Below are 16,992 nucleotides of genomic sequence, written 5' to 3'. Positions count from 1 at the left end.
TTTTAGGGCAGAGGTCATCATTTATTTACTTACTTAGATGTCAACCCTGATTTCAGAAAGTATGAAGTTTCCTGTTAACTGGGAAATACTTACAGGATGATTGATTCATATAATAGCAAACCTGCAACTCTGTTTCTAAAACTTGATGATCTAGTGGCTCTAAGGTTTTTGTAATTGCAACCCACAGTAACAGAGTTTAGGTTATGACCAAATACACCTGTTGATCTATTTAATCTATCATCTAGGTGTCATCTAGCTATCTATTCATCTGTCAACTTATAAAATGCTGATGTTTTCTCTTCTGCTTTTAAGACTAGTGGTGAAGTGCTTAATTTATATTATGATTCACTAATTGGCAAAAACTCTTTGAAAAAAATCATTCTTTTATCCAGTGTCTGCTTTTGGTTAACTTCATGAATCCACCACAACCATTCTTTAGTGACATTTGATTCAATGATTATTGTGATCAGAAGTAAATGAAATCAAAACAGAGCATCAAGTACTCCTGAAAGTACACAGACTTTCCTTGCCCTCACCTAAGGATCTGAAAGACATGCACAGTCACACACATACAAACACTTACACACACACACACACATACATACACACACACACACACACACACTTATACATACACACTCACCACTTACAGAAAGTAACAGGAGTCACAACCTCAAATTCCATCGGGGTTTAGACGAAGAACGTGAATGAATGGAGACAAGAGACCTCCCACGACACAGAGCTTCACAGACGGTCAGGCATTTACACGGGAAATATGAGACCAGAGCAGTCACACTTCTGATTATTTAAGAGAAACCAGAAGTCTTGAATTTTTATAGGAAATAATCTGAATTTTTAATGTTGCTATTTTTTCCATTTTCTTTAAGCTGTTTTTTAACCTCCAATGTCAAAATGCCACTTAAGGACCATATCTGGCAAGAAGGCCACCAGTTTGCATGAAGGGGATGAAAATGCACTCAAGGCCTCTAAATAGACCAGAAATTAGGCCTTTGGTTTGCACTGCATTCATCTGTACATTCAAAGGCATATGCCCTTCAGGGGTCAGTGTGGCCCAGAAAGTGTGGATAATGAACAAAAATTGACCTCAGAGGCTCTTCCATAGGCCTCTGCGAACCTCCACCCAAAAGCTCTTTTATTTCATTCACACTCTGCCCCCAACCCAAAAGATTTGTTTGGCGCTGTTTCATAAGCAGCTTTACAATGCATTAAAACTGTTGCTGGGGGCCTTCAGTAAAATAATGGGCCAACTCCCCAAGGCAAGTCAGAAGAAAATGGGAGAGGGGGGAGGAAAGGAAAGGAAGTTAAGAGAAAAGCACATCAAAGCAGTGATGGTCTTACATAACCTCGTAGGGCCGCGTCCCTTCGCAGCTCCAGAGAAGACACAAGACGGGGCAAAGATGTTCCCGTTCACCCGCCGCAGACCTGCAAATGCACAAGTGGGGACTACTAACAGTCCCGACTCCTCTCTACCTGCTGACTGTGACCTTGGGCACTTTAGCTAATGTCCCAGATGCCCCAGCACTCTTTCTGATGGCCATACACTAACAGAAACCAGCTGACGGACACCCAAAGAAAGAAAAATAAGGAGTTTAAGTTGGACCTTCTGCCCTTCGAGAGGACAAGGATTTGGGTACAAGAACACTGTGTCCATACAGAAGCACTTAGAGCTTTGATGTCTTCAGTAACTACTTTGCCTAAATGCCATGTCTGCTACTCCAAACCATAGATTATGCACCTGGTTAAGAATCCATCGAAAAATCAAGAGCTCAGAAAGTATTGGGAAATTCATTCCTTCATATACGCGACTTTAAGTACGTATCAAGGCAGTGTGGAAGAAGAGGCTTGGCAGAGGTAAAGACCTGGGCTCCAGACTACCTCGCTGGGATTGCCCCTCACCAGCTTTGAGGCCTGGGGCGTGTCCATAAACCTCCCTAGGCCTGCACTGTCCATTTGAAAAGTAACTATAATGATAGTGACTGTCACCTGAATTTATTAAAAGTATTAGATGTCACACAAGGAATGCACAAAGCATGTGAATGGAAGCTCCCCGTGGATGGAGACTGTTTTCTGACTCACTCACAGCTTTTCCGCCAGGACGCACCACAGGCCTTGGCCTATATCTGTTGCCCAATAAATAACTGTAGGGGGCCTCCCTGGCGGCTCAGATGGTAAAGGATCTGCCTGCCAAGTGGGAGACTCAGGTTCGATACCTGGGTCGGGAAGATCCCCTAGAGAAGGGAATGGCAACCCACTCCAGTATTTTTGCCTGGAAAATCCCACAGACAGTGGAGCCTGGCGGGTACAGTCCATGGGGTCACAAAAGAATCAGACATGACTTAGCAACTGAGCAAGAGAACAAAGTAACTGCAGCATAGATGAGGAGACAGCAGGCAGGACTAGGAAAGGAGTTACTGAGAACTGGACCCAGGCCTCCTTGACACATGGAATCTACGCGGGAGACACAAGCCACGCCACTCGGGCTTCTGAGCAGGGGACAGCTCTGTGAACATCAATACACAACTTTCTCTTGCTTGTCAAACCTTTGTATCTCCTACTCAATATTTTAAATCAACTCATTTTTTTTTTCTATTAAACAAATATGTTGTAAATGGAATGATCAAATCCATATCATGAACCAGTAGGCTCTGCCATAAATTGAAAGTAGACAAGAACATAAATACAGTGAAAATAAAGCTAGTAAGTCATCACCGTCTGTTTAGGGCCTCCTGTCAAAGATTCAAGCTGAGAGTTTGCTTACTTTTCAGTTACTGGTCAGAGTGTCTCAGCCTCTTTGACCCCATGGGCTGCAGCACGCCAGGCCTCCCTGTCCTCCTCTCTCTCCTGGAGTTTGTTCAAACTCATGCCCACTGAGGCGGAGATGCTGTCGAACCATCTCATCCTCTGCCACCCCCTTCTCCTTTTGCCTTCAATCTTTCCCAGCATCAGTGCCTTGTCCGATGAGTTGGCTTTTCACTTCAGGTGGCCAAAGCAGTGGAGATTCAGTTTCAGCATCAGTCCTTCCAATGAATAGTCAGGGTGGATTTACTTTAGGATTGACTGGTTCATATTACCTCTCAGTAACACAGGTAAATTAGAAACTGTTAGAAGAGGCACTGTTTAAGACATGTGGCATGAAATGTGTTACTTCTCCCTTTCCTAATAAAGGGAAGAATTTGTTATTAAGAGGAAAGAAAAGACATGCAGGCAACCCACTGAAATGTTTCTCTATAATTTAATCAAAAAGGTAACTGGAAAGAAAATGACCCCATCCCTGGAAGAGTCACATTCAGTTGACACGGTGTCTCTATCGCCTAAAAGCACCTCGCGTTTTGGGGAGATCACATCCAGTTTGCAGAGTCCTGCTCTGGTGCCGCAGGAGACAGGACCTCCCTGTCCCAGCTCCCTCGGATGCTGTGACCTTGGGCAAGTCCTCTGGCCTCTTGAAGCCAGCCTCATATTTCTAATGTGAGCAATAAACTCACCCAAACTTCAGAGGACGGTGGGAAATCTTGTTTTATATTTAGCAAAGGACCTGACATCAAGTAAACACTTAATTAGGATTGGGTGCTGTTACTTGAGCTCTTTAAAACGTCAAAGCCAATGAAGACGAGGTCCTCGGGGAAAACGTCACAAGAGACACAACCACAGCCCCGAAGGAAACGCGGGTGACTGCACCCCAGGACAACAGCGAAGATGTGAGGGTCAGATGCCTGGGAGAGGAAGGCGTGTGGCCGGTGGCGTTCACGCCTGAGGCTGGCAGGCGCCTGAGAGCACAGCAGTGGAAACCTCTTCCTTGAGACCAGAATCATGAACTCAGGGAGATGAAGTTTCCCTTTAATGAAAGAATCCACTTTCATTGAATTAAAAACTATTATGATGAGGGGGTTTCCCTGGTGGCTCAGTGGTAAAGAACCTGCCTGCCAAGGCAAGAGACGTGGGATCAAAAGTTTGATCCCTGATCCAAGAAGATCCCACACGCCTCGGAGCAAACAGGCCCACGCGCCACACCTGCTGAGCCTGTGCCCCAGGGCCCGGGAGCCACGGCTGCTAAAGCCTCCTGCTGCTCCTCCTCAGGGCCCGCGCTCCAGAGCCCGCTCCGAAACAAGAGGGCCACCGCGATGAGCAGCCTGGCACCACAACCAGAGAGGAGCCCCGGCTCGCCCAGCGAGAGAGAGCGCAAGCAGCAGGGAAGACCCGGCAGGGCCAAAAATGAAGAAACACAATTTTAAAAAGATGGTCCGTAAAAGAAACCCCAGAGACGATGGTGGGAAACATCCTGTGTTTCGTTTCTCCAGCTCCAGGAAGTACCGGTGTCTGTCCTAAAGTGTTAGCAACACCTTAAGGACCAAGCGATCAGGGTGAAGACAAAGGCCCAGTCCCAAGCTTGCATTGCTATTTGTGGTCCTCTCTCCCGGGTTCCGTCTTCAGCGTCACCAGAGTTCCTGTGACCAGTCCCCTTACACGCACACAGACATGATCAGGATTGCTTTGCAGATGTATGTTCTAACCCTGCTGTGTGTGGGCCTGGAGGTTTGTGGGGGAGAAAAGGAACTATCCAAAGCCAGATATGGCTAGAATAAGAGAGGGTAATAGTTTACTACTCGTATCTGTTCTTAAACACTTAACATGGAAACAAAGTCAAAGAAAGATGATGACTTTTTTCTTCCTTTTCTGCTTTCTCGTGCTAAGCCAAGATCTCGATCTAAGTCTTTCTGTCAAGGATGCATTTTTCTTCATCCCTCCGGATATAGCAGTTTATAAGGAGCCGGCTGGAAATGAAATGCTAGTCTCAGTTTTTAAACTCAAAGATACTGTGTTATTGCTCAGTTGGTCAGTCGTGTTTGACTCTTTTTGACCCCATGGACTGCAGCCCACCAGGCTTCCCCGTCCTTCACTATCTCCCAGAGTTTGCTCAAACTCATGTCCATCCAACTGGTGATGCCATCCAACCATCTCATCCTCTGTCACCCCCTTCTCCTCCTGCCTTCAATCTTTCCCAGCATCAGGGTCTTTTCCAATGAGTTGGCTCTTCGCATCAGGTGGCCAAAGTATTAGAGTTTCAGCTTCAGCATCAGTCCTTCTGATGAATATCCAGGATTGATTTCCTTTAGGACTCACTGGTTTAATCTCCTTGCAGTCCAAGGGACTCTCAAGCACTCTCAAGACTCTTCTCCAGCACTACTAATTAGCTTTACTAATACCAATGAGATGAAAAGCGAGTATAGGGAAACTGCTGAACAAGCCTTGACGATAATGTGTCCAAAACTGATGTACTGTCAGCCTACCTCCACAGACCCCCACTTTGGGAAGCTTTGCAGTTTCAGCTGCTTCTGAGGGGTTATGAACTCCTCTATTTTTCTCCTAACCCGCATCCAACCAGTGAGTAACTTTCTTGGGCTTCAGCTTCAAAACTCTTAAGCCCACTTTCACTCACTGCTACCAGAGTCGTCACAGCCACACGGCCCCTTCCCCTGAGCATCACCAGGATGCTCCTCTAACTGGTTTTAGCCAGACAGAGTCTAGTTTTAAATAAGGAAACCAGACCATGTCACCTCGTTGCTTAATACTCCCTGTGTGGCCGAGAACTTGTCATTAATTAGTCGCTCAATCAGGTCTGACTCTTTGGGACCCCATGGGCTGCAGCATGCCAGGCCTCCCTGTCCTTCCCTATCTCTCAGAGTTTGCTCAAACTCACGTCCAACGCGTCAGTGATGCAATCCAACCATCTCATCCTCTGACGCCCCCTTCTCCTCCTGCCTTGTTTTTCCTAAGTCAAGAATTTAATCTTGTCCAGAAAGAGTTCTGGTCTTTACCATGGGCTCCTGGGAGGTCAGGGGTTTGGCTTGCCTGGGGTTCCTGACCAGGCAAAGAGTAACAATGTGGTTTAGAACGAGCTTTGGGCCACATGGCATCTGTGCATCTGGAGATGGAGATCCCCCACCCGGGCGATCAACGACTCAGTCCATCACGCGAGTGACAGAGGGCCAGCCAAAGCTCTGACTGCTGCAGGTCGGGGCACGTCCCTGGCTGGCCGAGCTCCGTGTGACCGTCACAAGCTGAGACCGGGAAGGTGGCACAGGCCTGGCTCCACATCACCCGCTTCCCTGCTCCCCACCGCCTGCCCGTCCTCTCCCGGCTGACGTGAGTCTGCATCCGTCTCTGAAATGAACCATGAACTTCACACTCTCAGTGAATTCTGAGTCATCCCAGCAAACGGTCCCACCTTGGGTGGTGCAGGAACCCCTGGACTTGCAGCTGGCTTGGCAGTGAGACCGGCCTCGAGGACCGTTTCTTCAGACTGTGCGGCTGCCCAGCTCCGAGCGGGCCCCCGTGGCTCCCACGTGATCAGGACCAAAAGCCAGACTCTTGTCCGTGGCCACCGGGCCCCGCAGGGCCTGGCCCTGCCGCGTCTCCGCCTCCGTCACGCGGCGCTTCCCTTCCACCTCTCCCGCTCGGCCCTGCCGGCCGCCTGGCTCAGATCTGCACGCTCCCGCCACGCGCGTCCCCCTCAGCACCGCCTACGTGTGCCAGACTCCCCTCCCGTCAGATTCCACGTGGCTCACTCCCTCGCCCTTTCAGGCCTTCATTCATACGCCACTGACCGAGCGGAGCCAGTCGTCTCGCCCTTCTTAAAACCGTACCCTCCTCGGGCACTTTCTATCACCTTATTTTTCATATGGGGCTTACATATCCTAACATCTATTTTACTTTTTCTTAAAGTTTGCTATTGCCTGTATCTCCTCTCCTCTAGAGGGTACGTTTCATAACTGAACAGCAGTTTCATTTATTGCTACATCCCCGCTGTCTGGAGGCACACTAGCTCCTAGGGTGCACTCAGGGAGTGTGTGATGGAAGAAGGGGTGGTTCATCCTCACTAGCCCTTTACTGGAACCCTGAGGCACTGTCATATATAGAGCGCTCACATACGCTAGTGGGCCAGCACCTGTGACAAAACGGTCTCACCACACAAATGGCCAACAGGTGAAAAATGCCCAACATCACTGACCATCAGGGAAATCAAACCCACAATGAAATACAGTCTCATACCTGTTAGAATGGCGACTGTGAAAAAGGCCAGAGATGACAAGTGATGACAAGGATGCAGAGAAAAGGAAATCCTTGTGCACTGTGGGTGGGAATGTAGATTGGTACTCCCACTGTGAAAAACGGTATGGTGCTTCTTCAAAAAACAGAGTTGCCAAAAGACCAGCAATTCCACTTCTGCTATATGTCCAGAGGAAGTAAAATCACTATCTCAAAGAGACGTCAGCACTCTGACGTTCACTGCAGCATTATTTACAGTAGCTGAGACATGGAAATAACCTTAGAGCCACTGACTCATGAATGGATAAAGAAAACAACACACTGGACTATTACTGAGTCACAAAAAAGAGAAGAAAATCCTGCCATTCGTGACGTGGATGGACCTTGAGGGCATTATGCTAAGTGAAATAGGTCAGAGAAAGAGAGACAAATACTGTGTGATCTCACTGATATGTGGAATCTTAAAACAGCCAAACACATAGACACCGTGAATAGAAAGGTGGTTGCCAGGGGTTGGTGCAAAGAAAAACGGGAGATGCTGGTACAGACTTCCAGCTGGAAGGTAAGTCCTGGGGATCTAACGTACAGCGTGGGGACCATCGTGGGAAATATTGTATTGCATACCTGGAAGACAGCAGATCATAAGTGTTCCCACCACAAAAAGGGGTAATTATGTGAGGTTGAAACGGAGCAGGACCATATGGTCCCTGCCCCCCAACCTCCGGCCATGGCCTCTGCCTGCCTTTTGTCTGTGGGAAACTTTAGTCAAAGAATACGTTTAATCAGAAAAGTGAGAAATGCTGAAACAAAGGAAAACAGTCAAAGGAGACTAAACAATAATAATGCAGTCATTAAGCATCGTCAAGGACCTTTAATTCTTTCTCAAGGGCTGTAGATGATATTCTGGGCCATATCCTGGGAGCTGTCTTATAGGTTCCAAAACCTCAGGTGGAGAAGTTAGCTAAAGGATGACCAGACGGTACCCAGGACGTGAGAGGCCACAGTTCAGAGAGTGGGCCACAAATAAACAGGAACAAACGGACCCTGGAACTGAAGATGGACTGTGAGACAGTCAAGATGCTGCTGGTCAGGCCACCGATGGCCAACAAGAAGGTGACCGCGCTGCTCGGCACGCCCGCCCCCCAGTGCCGTCTGTCAAAGCTCTCAGCCCTGAGTGTCAGCAGGGGCTGGACAGACGTCCACCACCCTCACTGCCCCCCACAGCTGCCGGCATCTGAAATACAGCAGACTTCCCTTTCCACCAGCCTGGCCTATTGGCTTTTCAGCAGCAAGCAGCCGGCCCCCACACACACTCTTTGGGTAACCCGGTGATGAAGGTGTTAAGGAACCTTATCATGGAGATCCTTCTGCAAGACATACATATATCAAATCATCACCTTGTACATCTTAGCCTTAAATGATGTTCTATGTCATTGATGCCTGAATAAAGCTAGATGAATAAATAAATTTTAAAAATACACCTTAACTTTTTTTAAAGATGGCCACAAGACTGGAAGCATTGATGAGTGCCCAGTTTTTTTCCCAAAGATCATAAGAAAGTCACCCTTTCCTTTAGGGATTTCATATACTAAAACCATAGAAGTTCAGAGATAGAGGGGACTTGGTTAAGCGTCTTACAATGGCCTTGTCTGTGTTCACACCCGAACGCTTAGCACAGTGTCTGGCAGAGAACAGACGTGCAGTGATGAATGACCTACTAAAGATGATGACTGAAGAGGTTACTTCCTGCGTACAAAGGGGACTGTCCCTTCTGGTTTCACACATGCCTCCACTCGTGGAATACTTAAAACGCATGTCACTTTTATAATTACTTCTTAGATCAATGCTAATGAAGAATGAATGGCTGTATTAGTACAACTATAGCTTCTGTTTGCTTTCAAAAGAAGAATTTCGCTTCTTCTGAGCAAGACTGTGTGGATCAAGCATATTTACGTACTTTGCAACGGCCTACGTGGGCTCCCCTGACAGCTCAGTGGTGAAGAATCCACCCGCCAACGCACCAGATGCGGGTCTGATCCCTGGATCAGGAAGCTCCCCTGGGGAAGAAAACGGCGACCCACTCTAGTATTCTTGCCTGGGAGATCCCATGGACAGAGGAGCCTGGAGGGCTACAGTCCCTGGGGTCGCAAAGAGCTGGACACGACTGAGCAACTAAACAGAACAATGACTGTGGGGGAAAAGGATAAGAAACTGTGGCTCAATGTACAAATATAACAGGGTCCCTTCGCTATGCACCGGAGACTAGCCTAACACTGTAAATCAACTATATCCCAATTAAAAAAATTTAACAGCTCTCTATTCAACATGGTAGGAAACACGGAGTGCATTTTATTTGCTATTTGCTTTCAATCCTTTAGGAAGAAAGAATATATGCTCTATAAAATACTTAGAAGTGAGAGATGACTGAGTAGCTTAGGATCAAGAAGACAAACAGAGAACACCCAAAGACTTATGTTAGAATAATGGTCCTTTTTAACCTTAAACTCATCAATTAGAGGAAGACAAAATTTTCTTCTTCAATGAAATGTTAAATAGTCTCTTAAAACAGACCGTTTTACCAATTATTATTGTTTTTAGAGTGATATACACCAGACACAGATGACTTCTTTTCCAAGACTGTTCAGATGGCTTTACATCCAAAAAAGCCTTTTTCATAAATGTGTGCACTCCATTTAAGGAAAAGAATGTGTCTACGCAATGTCAATTTTCACATATTCTTGGCAAACTTCAAAGTTTCTCTTAAAATGATGTCAAAAGCACAAGACAGACATTCCTCAGCTGGTAGAGAGAGGCGCCCGGGGTGGTAATCATCCACCGTGTCCCGCCACACATGACCTGATCTCCCCCCATCCTCGCAGGCGCTGAACCCAGCACGTCCATTTAAATCAGTCAGGAGGTGGGGCGGGGCCTGACGCTGGGCGTGGGAACTGGGCAGCCAGCCGTGAAATTCACAGGGAAACACTGGGCACCTGGCACCATGCTTCATAGTAACGTTCAAAGAACAGTTCCGTGGGGCACGCTACTGCAGTTACAACTTCACGTCAACTGGATCTTCCCGTAAAAAATCAGAGACCCTGCCAGTCTGATCTGCTTCACTGATGTTTCAGGGCTTCCAAGTGGAAAGAAACAAACAGAAGACTAGAAAACACTCAAAAATAAAATAAGCAATGTGTCCCTTCCCCTGCCTCCCACCCTCCCCATAGGCTAATTGTTCTTTATCTCTGGGGGCAATGAGTAGTAATTAACTGTGCAATTGCACTTTATTATCGATTATATATTAACTCTGGATTTCTTAAAAAAAAAAAAAAACAAAAAACACAGGTATGGTTAGATTTGCCCACATTGGAAAAGAGAGGGATAAACGGAATCTAGAAGACTCTTAACCACCTTTGGTCATGATACTGAGAGATGAATGATCCTGACTGAAAGTGCCTCACTCAGAATCAGAAGGACAAACAGGAGGTTCCGGAATTAAACTAAGATAATTTACGCACACACGAGTGCTGGCTATGCAGTATGCCTTCCCCTCCTTAGCTCTGCAAGTTCATTAAGAACCAGGCTGTGGAGGTGTTAGCTGCTCAGTCACGTCTGATTCTGTGCAGCCCCATGGACCGCAGCCCGCCAGGCTCCCCTGTCCATGGGATTTTCCAGGCAAGAACACTGTTGTGCCCCTTCCCTTCTCCAGGGCATCTTCCCGACCCACAGACTGAACCCCAGTCTTCTGCACCGCAGGCAGATTCTTTGCTGTCAAGCCGCCTGGGAAGTCCAAGAACCAGGCTAGAGGGGATGTATGTAACTCATGACTGGTCCACGCCGTTGTATAGCAGAACCCAGCTCAACATCGTAAAGCAGTTATCCTCTGATTAAAAGTGAATTTTACATAATTATTTAAGAGAAAGAACCAGCCCAACCTAGTAGAGCTGTGACACTTAGCCTTCTTAGGGATCTTAGGGTTGGGGAGTAAGAAGACCTGAGTGTGTTTCTGAATCCACGTTTTACTCACTGCTCTGGTGCCTTTGGATCAGTTGCGCAGATGCCCAAGCTTCCTCTTAGGATGAGAATAATAACATCCCCTGGTTTATATGACCAGCAAATGACTTAAATGGTATCGTGCGTATAACACATTTAATGCAACAACTTTCTTACCGTAGTTAAGTGAAAGTGTTAATCGCTCAGTCGTAGCCAGCTCTTTGTGACCCCATGGACGGTAGCCGCCAGGCTCCTCTGTCCATGGACTTCTCCAGGCAAGAATACTGGAGTGGGCAGCCTTTCCCTTCTCCAGGGGATCTTCCCAACCCAGGGATCGAACCCAGGTCTCGCACACTGCGGGCAGATTGTTTACCCTTTAAGCCACCAGGGAAGCCCCTTCCTTACAGTAAGGGCTCCGTAAGTATCAGTAACCGTTTCAATGGTTGACATGCCTGCTAGAGCCTGGACCTGACAATTCTTTGTTGTGGGAGGTTGTTCTCTACAGGTTATGCTGTGACAACTAAAAATGTCTCCAGACATTGCCCAGTGTCCTTTGGGGGCAAAATCACCCCCTGGTTGAGAACCACTGTTCTGTGTCTCAGCACCATTATGAGTGATATTGCTAATTATAGTCAAATAACTGACTTACTTTAATTGCTTTGAGCAATAATTAAATACTCTGTTGGACACATTTTGTTAGGTTTTTTTTTTTAAACTTCACATGTCTTCCAATAGTGTCAGTACCTCCTTCCGGCTTTGCAAGAACCACACCATTCTATCTGTACCCTGCATGCCTTCCAGAAAGTCCTCAAAGCAGTTCCTGACACGGAGTCAACCTCTGATAAGAATCTAGTTCTCTTCTATTGGCTGATGGTGTGAGAAGATGCCAAGGCTCCTGGAGGACCCACGTGGAGTCAGGGTGAAGCCATCTAGAGGGAGCGGGACTATGAGATACAACCTAGGATCCTCATCTGGCCTCTGGGTCACCCCGAGCCTGAAGCCAGCCGAACTCCCTGCACTGGGCTCTGAGGGTCGGTGAATTTCTCTTCTCTTCACGTCCCTTTGGGTTGATACAATTGCCTCGTGCCTGCCAGGAGTTATGCCAGGTGCCCGTCTGTGCACCTCTGCTTAATCTTCAGTCATCTTGTGAGAGACAGAATATTATACTCATTTCACAGGTGGCTGATGGAAGTCAGAGAGTCAGCTCGTTGACTCAGGGTCCCACAACCAGTATGAGATTAACTCCAATTTCATTTCTGCAACTCCCAGCCTAGCTTATTACACGCACCCCACTGTCAGCCTTGGTGCCTCAAAATGGGCCATTCAACAGGAACAACACTTAGTTTCAACTTGAACACAGGTTCTGTCCAGACGGAGCAGAATTCTGCCCGAGCTCTTCCGGAAGATTCCCTGTGTCCCAGAGGGGAACGCTGTGATGTCTTTCCAGATGCATGCTGGATATGTGAAAACCACCTGCCTAGAGAGACTTAACTCCTGTTCATCTGTCAGTGTAAGACAAGGAGAAAATTATCTTAGTTAATATGAAATTGCCTTGTTTTGAACACATCCAAAAATAGCCAAGGGAAAAAATTATCTTCACTAATAAAGCAAGGCAGATAAGAAATCTTCACACTTGGGGGAACATGAATGATCTTATTATCGTGAGCATCTTGATGGTAACTATAAAAATTCATCTAACTTGAGTTTTAGGCAAAATATAAAATGGTAATATCACCTTGCATTTGATACTGTCTCAATCCTGCAAATCCAGTCCTGCTCCAAAAGTTATTATAACAAAATCTCAAAGAGACTATTTAATAGAAGCCCAGCACCTTCTGGGTCATCTATATGCATCGCTGCTTTTACCTACAATCACCCCAAAAGGAAGTTAATTACTTAGATAAACATAAAAGGGAAGTTAAACACTTCGTCCACAGTCAACAGCTAATAAAAAACAGATAAGACTCCATTGCTGGCTTTCAAGACGGAGGATGGGGACTATGAACCAAAGAGTGTGGGCAGCCTCTAGAAGGTGCAGACAGCTGACAAAAAAAAAAAACAACAGGAAACTCAGTCCTACAACCACATGGAACTGAACTCAGCCCACAACCTGAATGAGGCTCAAAGCAGGTTTATCCCCAGAACCTTGAGAAAATCTTGCTTTTGAGAATCGTAGAGCAAAGAACCAGTTGAGCCATGCTGTGCCTAGACTTCTGACCTAATAAACGGCTGTGACGTTTAAGTCAAAAATATATATATATAAATAAATAGCTCCCACTTAGTGTTTACAGAAAAAAGAATAGCAATCAGACCCTAGGGTTTCTCTGACTCCCAAACCAGGGCCCCTTATGCACACAGCACGCTGTCTGAGGAAGGAGTCGGGTCCTGAGAGCAGTCCCAGCACTTGTCCTTCTGATCATTCATTCGGTCTCCGGTTTGCCCCACAAGCACGACCACTGAGCAAGAACGCTGCTCAAAACCAACACACATTCCAGGTCCCACAACACGCGAGGCACAACGCCGTGGGGATAAGCTGTGGGTGTCACAGTATCTGACCACCGGAGGTTTGGGACGAAATGTCCAAAAGGACAGAACAGAGCGATGAAAGTCACGAACTAAAAAGCGCTTTCATTTTCCAAGTCAGTGTTTACGCCTTGTGGCCAAAGACAACTGGAATATTTTTGAAACTCATGTCTTCAGTATATTTTCACTTTTCCTCCACCACTTCTTATACCCGAGCTAAGTATTCTCTCCCCACATCCACAAGGGCCACCTCTGTCCTATTACTTACAAAACATGAACATGCTTACACAACACACACGATCACACACACACAATAACACAATACCATACACACAACACACACACAATAACACAACACACAATAACACAATACCATACACACAACACACACAACACAACATACACAATAACAAAACACACACAATCACACACACAATAACACAATACCATACACACAGCACACACACACAACACAATAACACACACAATAACACAACACACACATCACAATAACACACATAACACAACACACACAATAACACAACACACACAATAACACAACACACACAATAACACAACACACAATCACACACACACAATAACACAATACCATACACACAGCACACACACACAACACACACAGTAACACAACACACACAATCACACACACACAATAACACACACATAATAACACAATACCATACACACAACACAACAACACACACAATAGCACAACACACACACCACAATAACACATATAACACAACACACACATAATAACACACGATAACACAATACCATACACAGAACACACACACACATCACAATAACAGATACAATAACACAACACACACAATAACACAACACACACCCCTGCATGCTTACACAATAACACACACACCCTTGCATGTGTGTAAGCAGGTGTGTAATAGCACACATACACACACACCTCCCTGCATGCTTACATGATCACACACACACACACACACACACACCCCTGCTTAAAAATCTCTATGGTTTTCAACCTACCATACTTGGGAGAAATATGTCTTTAAAATAATCTCCTAGTTTCCTAGCAGTTCTGCTATATGTCGACATGAAGTTAAACTTTTGCAAGCTATGAGAATATTAAAAAACCTGGAAGACTCAGATAATTTGAAAAAAGCTTGAGATAGTCATGAGATACTACAAAGGTCTACTGTTTTCAGCTTTTAGAAAATGACAACACAAGTCATAAATACACTTTTCCTATTACTATTTCCTATAAATAGAGTGAATCAAAAATGGAAAAATATGAATTTTGGAATAAATGCTGCCAAAAATGGGCCCTTAACATGTTGATCAATGCAGAACTCTCCTGCAAGTCAACAGAAAGGTCTACTTTCCATGACAAAACACCTTTCATATCCATATTTCACTGGTTACAGTTCATGGAGGGAATCCTGGTGGTCCAGTGGTTAGACCCTTTACTTTAACCGCAGGGGGCATGGGTTCAATCCCCGGTTGGGGATCTAAGATCCCACGAGTGGCGAGGCATGACCAAAAATATTAAAATTGATAATAAATGATTTCTGACACCAAAACAGGGAGAAATACCCACCTTCCCAAACAAATTCTTGACTTTCTATCAAGATTTCCCCATAAGGGTAATAAACAAGTGATTCTGACTTAAGGCCACTGCTCTAAAGATTGGAGTTTTATTTGCTGATGAAAAACTTTTGTGTCTCTGAGAGACTCACTGATGTGTTTACATCATTTCCACTTCCAGGTTCTTAAAATGTAAACAGACCAGAGAAGAGCCGCATGGGACAGAAGGCCTTAAGCACTTTCTGGCGTAATTGTAAGAGCACTGATTCCATCATATTTCTGAAAAGCGAATTTTAAGTAATTGGGCTTTGTTTATAGTGAGGTGAGCAGATTAGTGTGAGCGGAGCATCACTGTGACATATTCACACGGAGTGGGGTTTTAGGTGTTTAGAAGTCATGTCATTACTCTTATTATGTCAAGTACCATACTCCTGTGAGGGGAGAACTGTCTAGTTTATAATCCAAAAAACAAAACCCTTTTAAAGTCACAAGTTGATTTTTTTCAACTTTAAAATCAGGCCATATACAGAAGAACTTGTATTTCTTAAACTTCAGTCATTTAAAATTCTAAAATATAAAACTTAATTTGCAGAGTTTCCAAAAGAAGAGCCTACATTCTGAGGAAAGAAGAATGACAATAAGATGCTGATTAGACTAACATGTATGTAGCTAATGATCAACCCACATATTACTGTGCCCCCTTCTGTCTCCAAAATTAACTTCGAAAAGGAAACAGGAAAAGCCTCCAAAGTGCTGATTAGGTATTGCAATAAGCAGGTTGTGAAATCAATCTCTTCATCATATTAGTGTCATTCATTACCTTGTGAGAAAAGTAGATTAAACTTAATAAACTGCAACTTGAAAAATGTCAACGGCCCCTAATGTGATAATCTACCACAATTAGTGCAGTGAGGAGACATACATGTCCAAAGAGAAGCTTTCCCAAAACCAGGAAGTTGGCCTCTGTCCAGCATAACCTCGTAAGAGTACAATTTTAGCACTGCTACCTACTTCAACGTCAGTTTGTGGTATGGGCTCAAACCGTGTAATGAAAATTTCACATCACATTCATGAAACATTAGCCCCCTCCCTGGAAAACAAAGCCATGCTGAATATACGAACAGTGGTTCAGTTGGTAAAGAATCCGCCTGCAATGCAGAAGACACAAGTTCGATCCTTGGGTCCAGAAGGTCCCCTGGAGGAGGAAATGGCAACCCACTCCAGGGTTCTTGCCTGGAGAACCCCATGGACAGAGGAGCCTGGTGGGCTTCAGTCCGTGGGGTCACAGAGTCAGACACGACTTAGCGACTACACCGCCACCACACCGTTCACAGCATCGTATAGTCACAGGTCCAGGCATCCCTACAGTGTGCTTCATGCTGGAGCTCGCAGGAAAACCCTGGCCTCACGTGACGTGAGCTTCGAGGAAAAACGTAGACAAACAGCCACGAGACTCACCTCCCTGCCTCAAAGGTGAACCAAGCAGCATCTCGCCCATACCGCCGCAGCGCGCTGAGCGGCCAAGAGATGAGCTTGACTCTGGGATTCTGGACGTCCCAAAGGCAGATGTGCTCATATGTAATCTGCAAGGCACATTCGCCATGTACATCTAAGTTAGGAGATGGCATCAAATACACATTGAATCTCTCTGGGAGAAAAACAAAAGGTTAGTCTAAAATCCCCAGGAATAAAACATCACAGATGCTGTAGGAACAAAGAGGCATTTCAAAACAATTCAAGCTCTTATTCTAGGTTTTGGCTGAATATTCAGGACGATAAACCTTTCTCATAAATCAACACTTCCAGAAAATGCTTTTTTAAATGAAG

The 16,992-nt window shown here is 45.5% G+C and overlaps 1 protein-coding gene across 3 annotated transcripts in view; it reads right to left on the bottom strand.

Moving 5' to 3' along the window:
- Nucleotides 1-16,992, bottom strand: part of DOK5 (docking protein 5) — a 147,132-nt gene that overhangs the window by 37,051 nt on the left and 93,089 nt on the right. For all 3 annotated transcript variants that reach the window (XM_043884351.1, XM_043884352.1, XM_043884350.1), the window contains exon 5: nt 16,624-16,813. In XM_043884351.1, the coding sequence (XP_043740286.1) occupies nt 16,624-16,813 (190 nt within the window). The remainder of the gene's footprint in view (nt 1-16,623; nt 16,814-16,992) is intronic.

The sequence above is a fragment of the Cervus elaphus genome, chromosome 23 (assembly GCF_910594005.1).
Source record: "Cervus elaphus chromosome 23, mCerEla1.1, whole genome shotgun sequence".
In the NCBI taxonomy this organism is placed as follows: domain Eukaryota; kingdom Metazoa; phylum Chordata; class Mammalia; order Artiodactyla; family Cervidae; genus Cervus; species Cervus elaphus.
Note: the sequence above shows the minus strand (reverse complement) of the source record. Positions and strands in the feature narration are given on the sequence as shown.